Here is a 21696-nt window from a genome sequence, read left to right as displayed (position 1 = left end):
AACAGATGAACTAAGACAAAGCTTAGAGGTCTCAACAAATCTCCTGATTTGATTGGCTAGAAATTACTTTAAGGCAATTAATTATACATAGCAACAAAGTACAAAGAATTAAGAAAAAGTGACATTTGCTCTACTATTCTGTTGGGATAGCTTTGGTTTTACAAGTGTGATCTAAGCAGATTTGTTCCTGTTTCAAATGAATGAAAGGGGGAGAATTAAGTGATTTGTTTTCAAATAACCACTTTAAAAGCCAGACCAGACTGGAGTATAGTTAATTGGTAGATTGCCTGCCTAGCAAGTGGGAGGCCCTGGGTTCCATCCCCAGCAACACCAAAAAACAAAAATAAGCAAAAAAATTTGGATTAACATTCTGCAAGTTATAAACCCCAAATAGAATATAAGGAAGGCTTGCTGAGTGTGTTGGCATGTACCTCTTAATCCCAGTGACTCAGGAGGCTGAGGCAGGAGGATCACAAGTTCAAGGCCCGCCTCAGCAATTTAGCAAGGTCCTGTCTGGGAATGTAGCTCAATGATAAAGTGCTCCTGGGTTCAATCCCCAGCACTACACAAAAAAGGAAGACTTTGAGATAATAAATGAAATTACTTTCTGAAAAACTTTTTAGAAAATCAGGTTTTCCTGGGGATGAAGAAACTCCAAGCATTTATGAAGCTAAACAAATCAACAGTTCAAAAGGAAGAAACAATGACCTTAGTGTCTCTCCCCAGCTTCCAATGGGATATTTATATTTCTTAGCCTGTGAGTATCAATCCATTTCCACTAGAAAGGTTAGCTGTCTCTGATTTTTCTTTTTAACCCCTCTTCCAGGACAGCTGATTCTCTTCTAGGTATCCCGTCTTGAAAACTTAAAGCTTCCAATAATTCCCAGCATTACCCAAGAAACATTTTACCTCTTCACAGTTCCTAGTTCCTTTCTTACTCATAGCCCCCGACTTTCACCTTCTCCCATGGCCCTTGCAACCTCCATTTCTAGTCACCTTCCTCCAACCAGTTTCCATTGTCTTATAAATGAGATATGCCATTTGCCATAGACCTCTTTCTATCCCTGTAAGGTTTTACCTTTTCAAATGATGGGATTCATAAATGTAAATTAAACAACCACACAATGTTTTCTTCTCTGATCTAATCTGAGCAGTGCAGTTTGCTGCTTGGACTAATGGTCTGAGTTTTATTGGCATGCAGTAGAAGAGAAGGCATCTCATTGAGAGCTGAAATACATTTTTCCTCTGAGTTGTAAAGGGATAGAGAGAAAGATTTCCCACTAACTTCTCTTTCTTTTCCAGCCTGTCTTTGAACAAGAAACAGACCTTTTTTTTTTTTTTTTTTTATCTTTCTTTTTGAAATGTCTTCTTTTGCTCCTACTTCCTATTAGTTAAAGTTTAGGGATGAGAGGCAAGTGATACAAGAGATTGTGTTGGACCCCAGAAGAGGAGGGATCATTATCTTTCTTCTCTTCCTCAGAACCATAAAGATTGGTGACCTGACTCATTCCCTATTGATGTGCTGAGACTGCACTGACTCTAAAAAATCTGTTCCTTCCAGCATATTGATTCTAATTTCCTTCATAGATGTTAGACAGAAATTAGAACAGTCTTCTTGGGACAGGAAGGAGGTGGCTGTCAGCATCTGTCATATACCAGGGTAAATCTGAAGCTGAGACAGGTGAAATCAGAACTCTTCTAACATGAATCTGCAGCTCTGTTTTGTATCCAGCCCCACAGAGGGTCCCCAGGTCCTGATAATCCTCCTCTAGAGTAACAGAACTTGGTGTTGTACCTCATGGGATGTCAAATTTGTCAAGACACTTTTGTCCTTAATATCATCTGGGGAGCTTCAGGGCACCTGACTTATGTTAAGGAAACCTTTACTTAAGCTGTATTTTGGGAGCCTTTAGGTGAAGGTCAGGGTAATCCTTAACACTATCTTGGATCTTCTTTCTTGTTAGTACTGATGAACTTTGAATTTACAGAGCCAGTCCCCATTGAACTCTGGGAGGAAACTCACAGTTCACTCTATCTGTGGTCTGGAAAGACTAGTAGGTGAAACCATAAATGGTTCGGAGTAGCTGGGGCTACTTAACAATCTGTATCAGCAAAGGTGTTGCCAGGATAGTGTCTCATCTCCCGGACTGACTAATTGTGAGATCTATTTCCCCTTGGTGAGATGTATTGAGAACGTTCAACTCTAACCAGGGAAAGGATTGAAACCACACTTCTGGGTGCTTTTCTGAATGAGCCAGATTCTTAATGCTGTAGGGCCCTTATGTTGCAGACATGTATGGAATAAAGACACCGGGTCTAGCTGGCCTCTAGAACCTAAGAATCATAATTGCTACCTATCCTGCACTCTCTGGGCTCCCATTCCCTCTGTGTGTTTTACCCTCATCTCCCTCTGTCCTGCCCACACTGGAGGAGAGTGTACAAGCAAGAGCTTATCAGGAATTCTGGAGGCAGCTGATCTTCACAGGACATTTTCTGGCTTACTGCCACAAAGCAGGATTTAGCCTAATACCCAAACATTGCAAGAGGTGGGCCCTTGGGAGTTGCCCTTTCAGTACTGTTTAAGGACTTTAATTGGTAGGGGGTGGGGTGAGGCATAGCCCAAGGACAACAAATCTGATGTTCCCTATGACTCCTGTAGCCTCAGAAATTGTCAAGTGGCTAGCAAGTGGCGGGGTGGGGCGTGTAGCAAAGGTGTATCTCAACCCTAAATTACTTCTTTCCAATTCCTCTGCAATCTTGTCTCCTAAGCTGGGTTCATCTGTCTTATTGACCTTTTGGGAGTTATGTCCCCAAAGCAAGTTCCTAAAATAAGAAGCAAATTGGTAGTATTTGTCTGTTACTCACTCTGCAGCAACAGACAATGAAAGGTAACTTTGTGACATATGAAAGACTTGTTTACTTCTTTCTTGGTCTGGAAAATTTTTAGAAAAGAGGGTGTGCGTGTGTGTTATTTTTTGACTCCCATCAAAACACTCAGCACAACCTGTAAGCATCTGATTTACTAGCACTTTACTGTTTTGTTTTTCCCTCTTGCAAAGTCATTTTTCTAGTCCTTCTGCCCCATTCCCTGTAATAAGTCGATTTGGTTTTAGGGGAATTCTGTTGTGAGACAGGCCTCAAACCATAGCTCCCCTAATTGAACCCTTTGAAGTCAGTAGTCATCCCTCCCTAACTCTGGGTGTATATGCACACATACCATTTGAGAGAGGAAAATTAAACAGATTAAGTAATCCCAGCCACAGTTTTTTGATCATGGGCACATTATCCTTTTAGTGTATTCGCCACATTGTATTTAACTATGTAAACTATACACTGGATAAAGACCATTGATTATCTTCTGGGCAAAGAAACAATAAAGCCAACACACCCAATTCTGGATTTAAAGGTCCATGATCTGTTGGGTGCAAATGGAAAGGAATTGTATTGCCATCTGAGTGGGTCATCAGCAATGAGGTCAGGAGGAGAGCAGTCCATGAATTTGCTCAGAGCTACTGTCAATATGTATGTACAAGGAGGAGATTATACACAGGTTGAGGAGCTATACTAATTCTCAAAAATTGGTATAGAAGTTTATAAATTCTGTTGAACTCTATTTTTAAATAGTCTCCTCTGCTAGACCAAGGATTTAAGGATCCCTGCTAATTGTTACAACTAGAATTGACTCATACAGGGAAGGCATAAGATGGTCTTATGTAGCACCCACAGGGAAGTCAGTTTAAGTCTCATGCCAAATCCAATTCCATATCTACATATATCTATATCAATGTCAGGACCATATAGCAAGGACATTTTGGAAGGGTGCCATTAGCTACCAGGCACATTTCTTAGCACCTGGAAAATTACTCATTACAGAAGTGTGTGTGTGTGTGTGTGTGTGTGTGTGTGTTAGACACTGTGTCTTCTCTATTCTGGAGGTAGTCCTGGCCTTTTAGGTAGGTAGGTACCCAAGGCACATCTGCCCATGTTCTCAAATCTAGGACTGTTTGTCACTTGTTTTGTATAAATTATGGAGTGAATCCTTAGCTCAGTTATTTCTTCTTTACTTTTCTCCCCTTTTTGGAATTTTATCAGAATTTATTAAGCTGGGCATGGTTGTACATGATGGTAATCCCAGGTATGCACCTGAGAGGCTGAGACAAGAAAATCACTTGAGCTCATTAATCAGAATTGTCTAGGAACATAGAGAAACCCTTTCTAAGAAAAAATACATGTGTGTGTATGTATATAAGACACCCTAATTCATTTTATGAATATTGCTTTCTGAATCTCTTTTTTCTTCATTGCTGGGGATTGAACCAAGGGCCTTGTGCACAAGCTCTACCATTTATCTCCATTCTCAGCCCTTTTAATTTCGAGATAGGGTCAGGGTCTTGCTGATTAGCCCAGGCTGGCCTTAAACTTTCAACTCTTGTGCTTTAGCCTCCTCAGTAACTGGAATTACAAGCATGCCCAGCTATGTCCTTCTCATAGGCCCTTTTTGACATTCCAGATGCTGGTTCCTGGTAACAGCAGCAGCAGTTAACATTTATAAGCTTGCACTGTGTTGAGTGTTTTTGTGTCCATCTTGCTTATGCAATTTTTAAATTTGTTTATTTATTCATATATTTATTTGCAGTGCTGGGAATGGGACCCAGGCCTTATGCATACTATAAGCCATTTTAGCACTGAGCTACACCCCAACTCCCATCATCTCTTTTAATCTCCCTAAATAGTTAAATGTAGGTGCTCTTTTTAAGCCCAGATCTAGAGAAATTATTACACAATCACATTAAGGCTCAAGACCAAGGCATTCTAAGTGAAAGTGCATCCCTCTCCTGTCCTGACCCTATCTCTGCCTAAGGGTGCTTCTGAAACATCTTGCAGGTGAGCAGCAAAAGAGACCACGAAGTTTTTGCTTCATCCCAAACCCTTATCACAGCCAGACTTCCCCTGAGAAAACACTAGCTTGGGAAGATGTTGAAAGGAGAATCTCTCCCTTTGAGAAAGGGAGATAGATTTAATGATGATTTATATAAGCTAGAAGGAAGTTATGTACCTGCATGTTCAAGATTCCCCTCTGTGCTGCTTCCTCCATCTGAATACACTTTAGATTTCCTTAACAATGCCAATTTTAACAGTGCTTTTAATTAGATGAATTAAGACTGTTCTCTGATGTTATCACCCCCTCCCGCCCCCCTGTCACCTCCAGTTCCCCATTACTGTGAGAGTGCTGTGGTTTCCATGGTAATAGGACTACCAGCCCAAGTTGCCTCTCACTGGTTGTTTTGGTCAGGGGAAAGTTATGGACAGTCTTTCCCAGTGTGTTGTGCTCTGGAGGGGCCTTCCCTAGATTAGCATCTAAGCAATGAGGTTCAAAGTGGCTCTGAAATCACAGCAAGTATACCCCTGGTATTTATTAAAAGAAACCTAGCTCTCACCAAAAGTAAGAGGTCCTCCTCTCCCAGAGTTCAGAGAACTCATAGATTCCCTGAGTTTTCAGACATGAGCTGCAAGTCAGCCTATTTCCAGCCTAGTGGCTCCTCTCCTCCCTATGCTTAATTTGTTTCTCCCTGGATTTTGTTAATCTAACAGTAACAAATTGTTTCTCCTCCTATTCTCTTTTCTTCCTTCTTTCTCCCCTACCCAGAGAGTTTTCAATGTACTTTACCCCATGCCTGCTGATCAGCGGAGACATGTCAGCATCAACTCTGCCCGTTGGCTGCCTGAGCCAGGGCTCGGCCTGGCCTATGGCACAAACAAAGGAGACCTGGTGATCTGCCGACCAGAGTGAGTTGCTAAGGGGTGAGGGGTGGAGAGTATCTGGGTCTAGACCTGAAGTAAGTAGCAGTCAACAGTGGGCCTGGCCAGCTGTGGGGGGAAGGGAAGGCTTTTAAATCAAAATCCTGCTAGAGCTGGGCATGGTGGTACAGGTGTATAATCCCAGCAACTTGGGAGGCTCACAGGTTTGAGGCCAGCCTTTGCAACACAGTGAAACTCTCAAAATTCTTTAAAAAATCTGGACAGAGTGATTCATACCCTGTAATCCCTGTGGTTCTGGAGGCTGAGGCAGGAGAATCACAAGTTCAAGGTTAGCCTCAGCAATTTAGCAAGGCCCTATGCAACTTAGGGAGACCCTGTCTCAAAATTGAAAAAAAAAAAAATGGGCTGGGGGATGTGACTTAGTAGTTGAGCACCCCGGGTTCAATTCCCCATTACCAAAAAATAATAATAGAAAAAAGGACTGGGAATGCAGTTCAGGGGTAGAGCACCGTTGGGTTTTTTTATTCCCAGTTTAAAAAAAAAAAAAAAAAAAAATCCTGCTAGAGCCTACTGTATTCTCAGATTCCTTTTTGTCAAATGACTATTTTAATACTCGGGAATCTCTGGGACTGGGGATGTGGCTCAAGTGGTAGCTTGCTCACCTAGCATGCATGAGGCACTGGGTTTGATTCTCAGCACCACGTAAAAATAAAGATTGTGTCCACCTAAAACTAAAAAATAAATATTAAAAAAAAATACTCAGAAATCTGGAGCTGAGGCTGTGGCTCAGTGGTAGAACACTTGACTATCATGTATGAGGCATTGGGTTCGATTCTTAGCACCACATATAAATAAATGAATGAAATAAAGGTCCATACATCTAAAAAATGTATGTATTTTTAAAAAAACTACTCAGGAATCTGAGGCAGGAGGATCTTAAGTTTGAGGCCAGCCTAGGCAAATTAGCAAGACCCTGTCTCAGAATCTATAAAAAGGGCAGGATTTATCTCAGTGTGCACAAAGACCTGGGTTCAGGCCTCAGCCCCAGGGGGTGAGGGTTACTGCTTTAGTAATAGTGTTCTCTGGACTCTAAGGCAGTAATTTTTTTTTCCTTTGTTGCCTTTTGTTCTCTGGCTTCCTGGTGATAGTAAAGTCCCTGAAGGCAAAAGGATAGACATCAAATGTTCTTTTTTTTTTTTTTTTAAATTCAACAGGTGGGCTTGGATTTATGTAAATGTCATAGACATTAACTTAAGAAGTAAAATTGGAAATAGACTATTGTTAAAACCCTAAATTGTCAAGCCACTGATCTCTAACAGAATGTTCCATGTCCAGCCTCTTTTCTTTTCTGCTTGAAGCTTTAGCTCATAATAGCAAAAGCAGATTGAAAAGCTTAATTTAGGGCTGGGGGTGTGGCTCAGCGGTTGAGCCTAGCACATTGGAGGCTTTGGGTTCAATCTTCAGCACCACATAAAAATAAATAAAGTATTGTGTCGAACTACAATTAAAAAATAAATTAAAAAACAAAAAAAGAAAGAAAAGCTCAATTTAAAGTCAAAGTGAAACCTGGTATGGTGGCACACATCTGTAGTCCCAGTGACTTGGGAGGCTGAAGTAGAAGGATCAAACACTTTTTAAGATAAAGTCAAAGTGATTATTATGTGGTCTTGAAGTAGGGAGTAAGAAGGGATAGGGAACCAAAACATTTCTGTCCTGATGATACTCCTTTCCCTTTCTCTGGCTTATTGGAGGGTAAAGGACTATATCCAGGCCTTCCTTTACTCAAGACTCTGGGAATTGGCCAGGTTTGTCATCAATTTCCATACCCAGTCAGGTGGGGAGCAGGAAGCCCTTTGCTTCATTGCAGATCAGGCTGATTGCTGTGCGGGACACTGCAGGGTTCCAGCCGACTAAATGCCACTTCTGCCTAAATGCTGTCCTAATGCTACTTGGTGTGGTCTTCTCCCAGGGTGTTCTGCAGATCAGAGTGTGGCACAACTGGTCTGGTGCGGTCTCTGGCTACTGGGAGCATCCACATTGCCTTTATTTTGTGTTTGGGGGGTGGGTAGTGGGGATTTAATCATTAAGATATATCCCCAGCCCTTTTTATTTATTTTTTTATTTTGAGACAGAGTCTCACTAAGTTGCTGAGGCTGGCCTCGAATTTGAGATCCTCCTGCCTCAGCCTCCTGAGTTGCTGGGATTATAGGCATGCGCTACCACACCTGGCTCAGTCACACTGTCTTTCTGTGGGGCCCCATGGTGGTTTTTCCTAGATTGTATATTTGGATCAATTCTTGGGTAGATGACTAGTGGTTGACCTTGTCAGCTAAGTTGGGTGGGTGTCTCCAGATTGAGAAAACCTGGTTCTAAGAGGTGTTACATTCAGTCTTGAATGTTTGGAGTCTCTCTCAAAGAGAGCCTATTGTCTACACCTGATTTAATCGGGCCTGTCTTGAAGACAGGGGGTGCTTTGTCCTGTCAGTCATTTGCTCTTAAGGTTCTGTGTCTAAAACCCCAGCCCACATACTTGGGATGTGTCACAGGCTCCTCAGCCAAACATGAAGCTGCTTTGCCTCTGTGTTCTCTTTTCTACTCAGATGTTGTTTTCAGTGTCTCAGAGTCTCAGCAAGCCCCAGACTTCTTTGGCTATGGGGAACTCATGCCCACTGGAACTCTTCCTGTAGTAAAATGGCACATGGAGCAGTGCCCCATCACAGACCAATTTGTTTTGGAATGGGAAGAAACTAATTTAACCCATCTAAAAAAGATAGTGTTGCTGTTTCTTGGGTTCCCAAAACCTCAGAACTGGAAAGTTAGGGTACTATTTAAATTTGACATGGACATGATGTTGTCCTCAGTTCTTCAAATCTTCCCCAGTTCTCAGTCAACTTCATATCTGTCATTTTTGCTTAGGCAAGGAAAACTATGAACAATGTACAGGTGAGGAAGTTAAGACTCACCTTAGGCCTCCCGACAGATCAGGGACAGAATTCGGCTTCCTAACTTTCCAATACATAGCTCTTTTCTATAGTTGATTCTTAACCTTTTTTTATATTAAAAACCCATTTAAAATTCTGATGGAATCTGTCTGTACTCTTGGAGATGTGTCTCAGTTGTAGAATGCTTGTCTGGCACAGGTAAGGTCCTAGGTTTGATACCCAGTACTGAAAAAAAAAGAGTAAAGAAAGCAGGGTAGTCTTCTATAGAAAAACATACCATAGGAACACACATAATTTTGTGATTCTGTCAAGCTCTGGGTAAAGAAGGAAACTCTGGAGTGTGTGTAGAAGTGTGGTTGGTGTGATGAGAAATGAGAGGATGAGCGGGAATGCAGACATCTTTTGAACAGTATATGGTAGGTCTCTGGCCTAAACAGGGAAGCAGGAGCTCAAGGTGGTTGTCTTTTCATAGGCAGCTGCCTAGGCTCACTGCCTGTCCCTGGGTAATGCAGGTCCCTGGCACACCCATTCCCAAGGGCACAGGATCCAACCAACCATCTGGGCCAAGATTGCAGCCCCCCCCCTCCGAAACAGGTGGTTGTCTGCCTTTGTCCAGGCCCAGGCAGCTGCACCTCATTCTGTGCTCTCTCAGTTCTGCTCCTGATTCTCTCCCATTGTCTTAGCCTCAGCACTGTTGCCAAGCACAGAGGCAGGCAACGAGCTCTGGACATCTCTTGGTGGTACTAAAGCCCCACTTGACAGTAGACAAAGGCATTAGAGAATATTCCCTCTCACCGGGGAAAGAATTCTTAGGACATAGGAGAATACAAACAACTGGCCCTCCAGCCTCTGTCCCCAGCCTTCAAAGTGGCTGGTAGCCCACCACCCTGCCCTTGCCAGCAGTGAGGCGTGCCCTTCTTGGTTTGCTCCCCCACCTGCTCTGGGAGAAGTCCCAGGCTGCTGCTGTTGGGCCTGGGGCTGACTGCCATAGAGATGGAGATGCTTGCTCACTTAGAGCTTCATAGATTGGTCCTATAAATGGGGGTGGAAGGGAGGTGTTGATAGGAAGACCACTGCTTTTCAGAGTCAGTTCAGAAGACAGATGGAGGCACTAGTGGCAGAAGGGAAGTAGACTGAGAAGGGGTGTGTGGCTTGTGGGCCAAGTGTGGGACTTCTGACAGAGCCCCAATTCTATCCCTTTAGAGTGAGCTACCACTGTAAATAGTAATTATAATCAAGCATTATGGCCCAAGGAGGGGAAAGGCCCACTTCTGAATGAAAGGGGGATCCAGAATGGTTACAGAGAGTCCATCCTCCGAAGCTGACCCATGGAAACCACTCTAATGCTGGTCTCTTGGGATCAGTCCTTCTTTCCAAGGAGACATTTACATCTAGGCCTAAAGAAGAGTGTTCTCGAAGGGAGTATTCCCCAGACATTGGAAAGTTCAAGAGTCACAAGTTGTGTAGAGAAAGTATGGGACCTCCGAGGAAGCCAGGCTGGCTGTTCATATTTAAGAAGCCCAAGAAGTTCCCAGCAGTAAAGAAGTCGTTGAGCCCATCCCAGCTCACAGGTGCTGCTGCAGGAGGCGAAGTGTTAAATGGAAGTCCACTTGAACAGACTGCTCCTGACTGGCCTTCCCATTCTTCTTCATCCCTTTTGTTTGTCTTAACTCCCAGAAAGAATCTAGAGCAAACGGTGACTCATTTTTCTTTCTTTCTTTCTTTTTTTAAAGAGAGAGGGAGAGAGAGAGAGAATTTTTTTAATATTTATTTTTTAGTGTTTGGCGGACACAACATCTTTGTTTGTATGTGGTGCTGAGGATCGAACCCGGGCTGCACGCATGCCAGGCGAGCGCGCTACCGCTTGAGCCACATCCCCAGCCCTGGTGACTCATTTTTCACCAAGAACCAAGAAGGAAGATGTTGGTTATGGTCATTCTTTACCTTAAAGACAGAAATCAGTGACATTGGACACTGAACGCTAAGACTCAGTAGCCAGAGGCGTTATCTTCACCTCTGTTCCTTGTTACAGTGCTGGGAATTGAAATCAGTCAACAGGTGCTGACTATAGATGTAGAGAAGATCTGGTTAGGGTCAGACCTGTTTGTGGAGAGTGACCTGAGGTAGAAAGCGAGTGGAACAGCACATTGCTACAGTGGCCGGAGCTCCTGTTCTCTTTGCTGGTTGACTTCTTCATTGAGTAGCCAAACCTGGGCACACCTATAATCCCAGCCTCTCTGGGCAACTCACTGAGATCCTGTCTCAAAATAAAGCCAAGCATGGTGGAACACACCTGTAACCCTGGCAACTTGGGACACCAAGGAAGAGGTCAACCTCTGCAATTTAGTGAGACCCTGCCTCAAAATAAAAAATAAAAAAGGCTAGACATACAGTTCAGTGGTGAAACACCCCTGAGTTCAGTCCCTAGTACCAAAAATAAACAAATAAGTAAAAATGAAAAAGACTGGGGTTGTAGCTCTGTAGTAGAGAACTTGTCTAGCATGGCCAACTGCTGGGTTCAGTCTCCAATACCACAATAGATAGATAGATAGATAGATAGATAGATAGATAGATAGATAGATAGATAGATAGTCAGTCCAGCCCAGTGCTTCTAGCTGATGGTACATGCTGCCTGAGTGGAACACATTTGAGGGGGTAACTATCATGTGGACGGACAGCCCCTTTTAACTCCTAGACCTTCTCACAGCTTCCTTTATGAGATCAGGAGGAAGTTTCCTGGTCAATACATAATTGTTTGTTGTCATTTTGGTGCAAACAGTTTATTGTCACTAACCAGCCCTGGCTAGCAAGAATTACAGAGGAGAGATTTTGCAGGGGCCTACATGGTATTTCGACCCGTCAATAAAACCTTGACAAGTTTGTAAATGAGAGGCTTCCTGGCAGCTGGCTTCACATAATGCCTAATGCAGCCAGGGTTCGCTCACCAAAAAAGCAGTGATGACTGTTTTGGGAGGCCTTGGCGATTGACTTCTGGCTGTTTGCCTAATTCCTAACATAAGGTCACCTGTTCTCACCTTTGCCCTCAAGTGCTAGTCTTGTTCTCAGAAAGCCTCAGTCTCAAAGAAGTAGCTGAGTGTTTGGAGGAGGAAGGAAACACTGCTTTTTATTTTTTTTGCACACACACATTTTCCCCCACTGAACGACCATTAAAAGGAATGGTCTCAATATCACAGCAGGTCTGCAGCCCAGCAGGCCTCCAACAGGAGCTGGAAAAGGGGTTAGTGCAGAGCAGGAAAGGAAGAGCTCCTCTGTTTTGCTGTGGTCTCTCCCTGCAAAGAAATGTACCTGTGCCCATAATGTTAGGTCTCCCCTCCCCCTAAAGCCATTCAGATCTGGGGCCTTGGGGCCTGGTCCTTCTGCCTTTTGTCTGAGGTGGCACAGCCTCCTTGTGCAGTCCCCTCTCATCTAGGTCTGTCAGGCCTTTCCTATTTACTCCTGTTTAGAAAGAAAGCCCTTCACTTGTCTCCCCAAACTTACCTTCTTCTGGATTATACTTAAACCCCCTGACTTCGATCTGTTTACTCTCTGTGGAGTAAGTTCTTTTTTTAAGGAGGGTGACCCAAGCCTCTAGGTTAAAAGCTAGCTTTTGCTAGAATTTGCCACAGTCCTCTTACCCTGCTATAACAAATAGCTTTAAATAACACATTTATTTTCTCACATTTCTGGAGGCTGGAAGCCCAAGATCAGGGGTACCATTAGAGCTGGTTTCTGGTGAAGGCTGTCTTCCGAGCTTATAAATAACAGCTTTCTTCTACCTTAAAAAAAAAAAAAAAAAGATGATATATCACTGAGTTGCCCAGGCTGGCCTCAAACTCACAATCCTCCAGCCTCAGCTGCCCCAGTAGCTGGAATTATATTTGTGTGTAACCACTCCTAGCTGCGTGGCCATTTCTCATTGCTGGGGAGAGAAAGGCATATCTCTCCTCTGCCCTCCTCTCAGATTGGGGTCCACCCTTCTGAACTTACTTAACCTTATTTACCTCCTGAAGACCCTCAGATTCACACACATTGGGGGTTAAGGCTGCAACGTGAATTTGGGAAACCAGCATACAGTCCTTAGCAGCGCTTTTCAAGAATGTGTGTGTGCGTCCCACCCTATTTAGAATCAGTGTGATGTTTTGAGTATCTCTTAAGATCTCTACCTCGACACCAGAGATCTAATCAGTGAACTCAAAAACTCCTCTTCTGTTCCCATACTTCACAGCCACCACTGGTACCCTTCTCTTCACCACAGTAACTGGTACTAGGCAACTCCTCTTTGGGGAGGAATCTTTAAAGCAAAGTAGTTCAGTGTTTTGGCACTGACAACTGTCAGTATGAAAGATGAGAGGCCACTGCTTCCCTTTTGGAAGCTGGCGTGAGATCAGAAGAAACTGCCTGGTCATCCATGCAGGGAGAGGTGGGCAGCCTGGAGAACTCAGCAGATATAAACTGTCTCTTCTGCCATGAACAGCACAGCCTACCACCATGTGAGGGTCTCTCTCCCCCACTCCATTAGGAACTTGGCACATGCCTCTAGGGTCTGCATGAACTGAGCACCTTTCCCATTTGTTTGTCCCATTGACCTGGCCAAGGAGACTCTAACTCAAAAAAAAAAAAAAGAGTGGATCATTCTCATTCAGTGAGGGCTTTTTTCCACTTAGACATTTTTTTTTTTTAATTTTTGGGGGGGCAGGGTGGATTAGTAGTAGGGATTGAACACAGGGCCTTGCACATTCTAGGCAAGTGCTCTGCCACTGAGCTATGCCATAATTTGGTTTTATTTTTAGACATGGTCTTATTAAGTTGCTTAGGCTGGCATTGAACTTGCAGTCCTCCTATGTCAGCCTCCTAAGGAGTAGCTGGGTTACAGGTGTGTACCACCGTGTCACCTCCTGTTTAGACTTCTGAGCTCCAGGCAAATTAAAAATGTTAAGGTACCTTTCTTCTTCTTCCAGCCCATGGCATTAGGGAAGGAATTAGGGGTGTGACCCTGAACTGTCTTTTTTAAAGAGCCCCTGCTTCTGAGGACTGAGCATGCCCTTTGTCACTTGTCCATGGCACTGTGTTTCTCCAGTGGGTCTTGTTTCAGCCTCTCATTTGTCATCAGCTCCTTTCTTGGTGTTGGAGAACATCAGGAACACACTGCCTACGTCTGCTATTGCTGTGTTAGCTGCCTCTTGGCCCCAGCGAGGAGTTGCTCAGGCTTTGTCCGGAGGAAGGAAGAGACTGAAGCACTGTTGCAGACATTTGTGCCATTCGAGATCTGTCTGAAGTGCTCTAGCACTGAGTGTCCGGATGAGGGAGCATCTCTAGTCCTGGTCTCAGCCTGTCCAGGAGAGGCAGGATGGGCCAGCAGGCCACAGTCCCCAAAGCCCAGGAACTTTAAGGAGTTCTTATCACCCTTTACTAATACCTCCCACCTTTTCCCACTCTTCCCAACTGATTTTCAGGGCCTTAAACTCTGGTGTTGAGTACTACTGGGACCAGCTGAATGAGACCGTCTTCACTGTTCATTCCAACAGCAGGAGCAGCGAGCGGCCTGGGTAAGTTGAAACTGAGGGCAGAAACTGGCTAAAGGCCTTTCCCTTCCTCCTGCCTTTGATGAATTCTGGAGCAGTGCCCTCAGACTGTTCCTCAAGTCTCCAGGTTCCTCCACAGCCAAGCTCCTCTTTATCCATTTCATGTTTTGAGCTTTTACATGAAGTTTCATTTGAGAAAGTGTTCCATGGCAAGAAAGAGAACAAAACCTATCCTTTCAGAGTCTTACTTTAGAATGCCCTGCCTACCCTTTCGCCTCATCCTGGCTGTGGTGTCTAGGCACACTTAACGGTGAGGACAGTAGACAGGACACTGGAGAAAATTGCTATCCCATGAGTTCTGTTCCTTGAGCCAGGGGGAGTGTGTGAGTGTGTGTGTGTGTGTGTGTGTGTGTGTGTTGGGGGGTGTGTCTCAAATGACCATGCTCCCGGGACCAAGCTGGCCAGGGCTGCAGCCCAGAAATAGGTGCTCCAGGCACCAGTGAGAGAGTAGGAATCTGGTACTACTCTCTCCTCTTTTCACTTAATTCATGCTTGAAGACTAGAATGTTTTGAGAAAAACGAAAGTTGGGTACAGTTCCTGCTTCCTATAGGAGTTGCTCAGCACAGCTGGAGGCAAGTCCCAAAAGTATCTCTGGACAGTGTCAAAACTGTTGGGTTTCCTTTGGTGCCAGCTCCAGCAGTACCAAAGGTCATTGCCTGGGAAATGGCTAAGGAAAGGAGGTACTTGCCTTGGGCCTGGGCCTTCCTTGCAGGGCAACTGGTTTTGCCACCTAACTAATAGAGGCTGTTTTCAGAAGGCCCTGGAAGGAGGATTCTCTGGAATCCTCCTTAGAGGTCCTATGCTTTCCTCCAAAGTAGAGTTCACTTGGAAAGTCCAAGGATTTAAATTGGAGTCCTATCATGTGTAGTTAGAAGGAAGGTAAAATTAAGAATGGACTTCCTAGGGCTGGGTTATAGCTCAGCGGGAGAGCACTTGCCTCACACTTGTGAGGTACTGGGTTCAATCCTCAGCACCACATAAAAAATAAATAAATAAAATAAATAAAGATATTGTGTCCATCTTTTTTAAAGAAAAAAAAAAGAAGAGGAAGAAGAAGAATGGACTTCCTTACTCTTTGTCTCACAGACCTTCTTGGTAGCTTCCTTAATCTGATTACAGGTCTTTTGAGATCAACCCTCCTTTAGCCTGTTGTTTAAGGAGTGGCTAAACCAGCTAGGTGTGCAGGATCTGGTGATTCCATGGCCTTCTTTCATTGTCACAGATCAGGGGCTGGTCTTGGAGAAGAGTGGACACAGTTAGCCACCATCAGGAGTAGCTGTGGAAGCATAGGGCTTTCTTCTCAGCCTGCAGTCCTGGCTCATGCCATATCCTGCGAATTGGCAGATGCCTCAGAGTTGTGTGAAGGTTGCTATCCCAAGTCTGACCTCAGTCTGTCTGTCTCTCCCTAGAACCAGCAGAGCCACTTGGAGGACAGACAGAGACATGGGTCTGATGAATGCGATTGGACTGCAGCCCCGGAACCCCACCACCTCCGTGACATCTCAGGGCACCCAGACTCTGGCCCTTCAGTTGCAGAATGCCGAAACACAGACTGAAAGGGAAGAACAGGAGCCAGGGATGGTGGCCTCGGGTCCTGGTGAAGGTAGGATATATATGCTGCTAAAAGGGGAAATGTGTCTAGGGGGTGGCCTGCTGGGAGCATCATTAGCCAGCCCCGCCCCCCCGGGAAAGTACCCTAAGACCCCTGGCCCTCTGCATGGCTTGAGGGTGCTGCATGAATGCTACTCCCCAGTAAGGAAGGGGACTCCATAGATTTGGGTAATGCCTACCTGGTGGCAGTTGGAGGCACCTCAAACAGGAACAAGGACATTATTTCTTGAGCTAGATCACTCTCTCCAGTAAATTGAACTACTCTGTCAGCTTTGCTCAGCTTCCCCCAAGTAATCTGACCCTCTTCTCCAAAACTGGAAGATCCCAGGCTGGTTTTCCAAAGCGAGCACACAGGGCACAGTCTTGACTGCAAGTGAGGCTGCTGCCAGCTCTCCTCCCAGAGGCATGTACCCAGGGCTCAGGCTTCCAGGGCCAGTGTGTCTTCCACAGCTGGTGTGGCGAGGTGGTGCTACCACAGGCAGGGAGCTGCCGCTCCTGTTGCACCATGGCGTGCTGTTCTTTCGGCTGCAGCCAGGCATGCTGTCAGCCACTTCCTCTCACTGAGCTCAGGTGTGGCCCAGCCAACCTCCAAAATGCTGGCTCTATGTGCTGGCCTCACACTTTTAAGAACCAATTAGCACTTCCCAGCAGTCAGCTCAGGCCACTTTGGAGCCATCAGCAGCTGTGTTAAACAGACTGTTCTCACTCTCCACTCTCCCTACCCCCTGTCCCTAGCCCCCTTGCTGCTCCCAGCTTCAAACAAGGCAGCCTCCAAACAGACATTTCTAGGTCTGGTGGAGCCATTTGCTTTAAAGAGACCATGGGAAGAGAAACCCTGGTGTGGATCAGGCAGAGAGTAACAAATTTGCCTGTGTTACCCCCAGGGAATGGCTTTCTACACTGCAGTCCCCCACAGGGCACTCTCCCTCTCTCTGCCATGAACTGAAAATTTCCAAACTCCTTTTTTGGTCTGTGGCCCAGCCCATCTCTTGCCTTTGGCTCTTTGTGGGTTGGCAACCCCCTTGCTAGGGACATGAGCAGCTGGCAGTGCTGGATGAAGCAGCCAGCTGCATCTTTGGGCCTCAATGAGGAGGAGACCAGCCATCCTCCAGGCCCACTTCTACAGATTTCTGTGGATGCTGAGCTGCCTTGGAGTCCAGTAGGCCTCTTCCAGGAAACCAGAGAGCCAGGCTCATGGGGGACAACAGTGCCCAACCCTCCTCACTGGACAGGCATCCATGGGAGCCTGTGATGAACCCAGAGAGCCTGAGGGTTACCCATGAGGGGGATGGAGAATGAGCTTCTCCTTCCCCAAGAAGCTTGCAGTTTAGAGAAGGAAACAGACACCTAAGCAGATGATTACTTCAGTGCGATGAGGCTCAGTAACAGGTTTATGTTCGTGGCACATCTCGTACACATTGAGAACTGAGGGTGGGTGAGGGGGTGGGCCCACATCAGAGGGCATTGGTTAGAGGGCACTCTGACCTGATGGTGAAGTGCAGCAGAAGCTCTGGGAGCAGGAGCTGCCAACGCAAGAAGCACATCCCCTGGTGTCTCACCTTCCAGAGAATCCTCTGGTTTTTTGTCTTGCTGTTTTTGACCTGCAGTCAGTTTTAAGTTCCTTTCTTTTTTGAGTAGTAGGGACCAAGGGCAGGCAGGAGAGAGGAAGCTGTCTTTCCCAGTCTCAAGAGACCAGAACCTCATTCCTTATCTTTCTGTGCCCCTCATAAAGCAGAACAGGTAGTAAAGGGAGCCTGGGCCCAGACGCTGGTCAGAAGGCAAATTAGGATGGCTTGCTACTTCTGTGTGTGGCCCTGCAAGCTTTGCCGAGAGCTGTGGACTCCGAAGTCTTCAGCACATACTAGTCTCTTTCAGATATAGGAGGGAAGTGTAGATTACAGGTAGGGTGAGGAATTGGCTGGTGGGTGTGTCTGTCCTGCTGTCTCTCTCCCAAAGCCAGGAGCCTTGTGCTGAGGTGCTTTCCCCACAGCTGATAAACCAGATTCATTGCAGTGGAGACCAGGAATCAATCACAGAGGCACTTTACCAATAAGCTACACCACAGCCTGTTTTATATTTTGAGACAGGGTCTCGCTGAGTCACCCAGGCTGGCATCAAACTTGCTATTCTCCTGCCTCAGCCTCCTGAGTGTTATCACACCTGACTCCTCTCCTCATTTTAACTAAACTGGTAGCCAGGTCTACAGTAACATGGATAGGAAAACCCTGGTCAAGGAGGTGAACCCTGCTGGTACTGGGTAGAAGGGGAATGCCATCACACACACACCCCACAGTGGCCAGTCTTTAGTGTGGGGACCCCTATCTGCTTGCAGTAATTGCTGTCCTGTGCCTGTGCCTCTTTTAGCCCCATTCCATCAGCTGCAAAGGGTTCGTGGCTACTTCTCACTTCTTCTTCATAAGAATTTTTCTCAGGGGCTGGGGATGTGGCTCAAGCGGTAGCGCGCTTGCCTGGCGTGCGTGCGGCCCGGGTTCGATCCTCAGCACCACATACAAAGATGTGTCCGCCGAAAACTAAAAAATAAATATTAAAATTCTCTCTCTCTCTCTCTCTCTCTCAAAAAAAAAAGATTTTTTCTCAGGGCTGGGGTTGTGGCTCAGTGGCAGAGCGCTTGCCTAGCATGTGTGAGGCACTGGGTTCGATCCTCAGCACCACATAAATATAAACAATAAAGAGATTGTATCCACCTATAAGTATAAAATAAATATATATATATTAAAAAAAAAAGAATTTTTCTCAAATCCATTCAGTTCTGGGTTAGTTGTCCATCATTGTGACAAAATTCCTAAGAAAAATCAACTTAAAAAGAGGAAAGAAAGGAAGGAAGGAAGGAAAGGAAGGAAGGAAGGTTTATTTTGGCTCCCAGTTTGAGAAGTTTCAGTCTGTGGTCACTAGGCTTCATTGTTTCTGAGCCCGTAGTGAGACAAGACATCATGGTGTAGGACATGGCAGAGGAAAGAGGCTCACCTCTTCACAACTGGGTAGCGGAGAGAGAGAAAGAGGGGGCCAGGAATAAGGTATACCCTTCAAGGGAGACATCTTTCTCCAACTAGGCCCCACTTCCTGAAGTTTTTACTACCTCCCAGTAGAGCCACTAGCTGGGACCAAGCCTTCAACATATGAGCCTTTGGGGGACACTCCAGATCCAAACCATAAAAAGCTTTTCCCAGAACTTCAGAAAGAACTCTTTACAGGGCCATTGACTGGTGTTGGCTTTTTTACTGGTCCAGCTTTAACAAAAGCGCTTGAATTCCTCTAGAACTTGAACTTGCCCCTGCAGCAGTTTTCCCTCTTACTGGGTAGGAGGCAGTTTAGAAAGGAAGGGAAGGTTCTCTGGCTGGGCTCACTGTTCACTCCCAGTACTGGTCCATTGCCTGGCTGGCATGCACTAGGCATGCAGGAGGAATGGATGGAGCTGAGAGAGGCTTTGTCTCTGAGCCTTGGGCCTATTTCTTGACTGATAAAGATGGTGGCCAGACCAGCTGCAGCACCTTGAGCCCTGGGCCAGAAAAAAGCAAGTGTGAAAAGGGAGAAGCTGGAAGATAGTATCCCTCAGATCAGGATGGGCAACCCCTCTCTGGACTCTCTGAATCTTGGTTCCCTCCTTTTTTCTTCTAGGCAGTGAAACCACTTAGAATTAAATGCAGTTGCAGGGCATCATGGGAAGTTGCTGATCCTTACCCTCACCTCTCTATCAGAAATGTACCTCAGGAGGCTGGGGACGTAGCTCAGTGGTAGAGCATTTGCCTAGCATGTGGGAAGACCCTGGGTTCAGTCCTCAGCTAAAAACAAAAACAAAAAATAATCTACCTTAGAACTTGCCAAGAAAATGATCTCACATCAAAACTAAATAATTTCCCATTTTTCAAAGATAAAAGAAATACTTTTGCAACAAGGAAGAAGACATCATAATTAATCCCTATGGCCACCATTGCTCCTGGAACCATTTCCCTGATCCTCAGTGTATTTTCCTCTTGAAGAATATCCCAGCTGCCTTCAGTGGCTCTTAGCCTCAGCTTAGCATTCCCAGGAGAGAAGCACAACTCATGGCTCCTCACTGAAGCTGTCCACACCCAAGCCCCAAGAACCCCTTTTGTGCACATTTTTAAATCTCTCATCCAGGGCTGAGGAAGTGACTTGGTGGTTAAGCACCCCTGGGTTCAATACCTGGTACCCCCCCCCAAAAAAAAAAACATTTATTTCTCCTCACCCCGCTTGTGGTATTGGGGATGGAACTCAAGGGTACTGTACCAGCCCCCGCCACCCCACTTTTTTACTTTGAGACAGTTGCCTAGGCTGGCTTCAAACTTGCAATCCTCCTGCCTCAGCCTCCTGAGTCACTGGGATTACAGTGCGCACCACCACACCCAGCTCCATCTTTCCCTTTTGAACACTTTGTATCTGGTGTTATATCAGGTACTGTGAACCCAAAGGTGTTAGAAAGGGAATCACACTCAGAAAGGAAGCCCTTAAAGAGCAAGCCCAGGAGGAAGCAGACATACAAATGCCTCAGCAGCAGAGTAACCAACTTTCAAACCAGTTTTCAAAATTGCTATGAATCTGAAGCCCCATGTGTAGCCTGAGAGCCCTTTTAGTCATTTGTACATGTATTTAACGAATATATGCTGTATGTCAGACTGTGTGTTACACATGATCCCCAGAACCTAATAAAACTCAGTCCAAGATCTTCAGGAATTTATAGCCTCAGAGAGAAACACCACAGCCACCAATAACTAATAGAGATGTGGAGCACTGTCACAACTTTGAGGGGAGCATCCCTTCCATCTGGGTCAAAGAGTGTGGCCACTTGCACTTGAATCTGAGAAGAATTGTGACCAAGGAGATGAGGCAAGAGCCAAGGAGATAGAACTTGCATATTGTGTCCCAGCATGCATAGGCAGGAAGCAGGACCGGTTCTAGTAGAGTAAAAGCTGTTGGGTAAATGTTATTACCTGATTTAACACCAGGTACAAAGTACTCAAAAGAGAATGATAGAGCTGAGCGTGGTGTTGCGCACCTGTAATCCCAGTGACTCGGGAGGCTGAGGCAGGAGGATCACAAGTTTGAAGTCAGCCTAGGCAACTGTCTCAAAATTAAAAAATAAAAAGGGCTGGGGGTGTAGCTCAGTGGTAGAGTACCTTTGGGTTCCATGAAGATGGTGGGCAGAAGAGTGTGGTCCAAAAAGTGGTGAGGACCTCAGGGCCCTCAGCTGTCAAGCTAAGAGATTTTTAACTACTCTGAGGGCTCATGGAGCTACTGGGCTTCACACAGCATTTGTACTTAACTGGATCCCAATTAGAGCTGAATTAGAATGTTAATGGCAGCAGCATATACAGACACCAGCTGAAAAAGGAGCTCGGAAGCAAGAAGATCATTAGGAAATACCGCTAGCTACTACGATTCTAGAGAGATGACCAGGGCCAGAGCTTCAGGCAAACTGTGGGAGATGGTAGAGGGCCCCAACTTGAATGCCTGCTGCAGCTCTTTTACGGTCCCAAGGCAGCCTTTCATGTGCCTAGAAATGAGCTTGTGAAAAGAGCTGGTAGTTCAGCAGGCACAGAGCCCAGCATGGTGAACTCCAGCACCAGCAGGCCTCAGGCCAGCCCACTGCACATCCCAGCCCAGGCTGAGATCTTCAGAGACGACTTGTCAAGCAGTGCAGCGGGGGCTCTTGCAAGCCCTGGGAGGTCCTCGTGGGCAGCTCACATGGTAGAGGCTGTATTAGCACTGAGGCCTTAGGTTAGCCTTTCTCCTTACTCTCTGCCCCATTGCTAGAATGCTT

At 45.7% G+C, this 21696-nt stretch overlaps 1 protein-coding gene across 9 annotated transcripts in view; it reads left to right on the top strand.

The window, feature by feature from the left end:
* Ambra1 (autophagy and beclin 1 regulator 1) overlaps positions 1 to 21696 on the top strand; it is a 189391-nt gene that overhangs the window by 159476 nt on the left and 8219 nt on the right. For all 9 annotated transcript variants that reach the window (XM_046457122.2, XM_046457099.2, XM_046457118.2 and 6 more), the window contains 3 exons: positions 5648 to 5787; positions 14156 to 14248; positions 15695 to 15888. In XM_046457122.2, the coding sequence (XP_046313078.1) occupies positions 5648 to 5787; positions 14156 to 14248; positions 15695 to 15888 (427 nt within the window). The remainder of the gene's footprint in view (positions 1 to 5647; positions 5788 to 14155; positions 14249 to 15694; positions 15889 to 21696) is intronic.

This window comes from Marmota monax, unplaced genomic scaffold, assembly GCF_021218885.2.
Source record: "Marmota monax isolate L192 unplaced genomic scaffold, Marmota_monax_Labrador192_F-V1.1 WCK01_AAM20220418_F8-fsc00047, whole genome shotgun sequence".
Taxonomy (NCBI): Eukaryota; Metazoa; Chordata; class Mammalia; order Rodentia; family Sciuridae; genus Marmota; species Marmota monax.
This window is presented reverse-complemented; position numbering and strand designations above follow the sequence as displayed.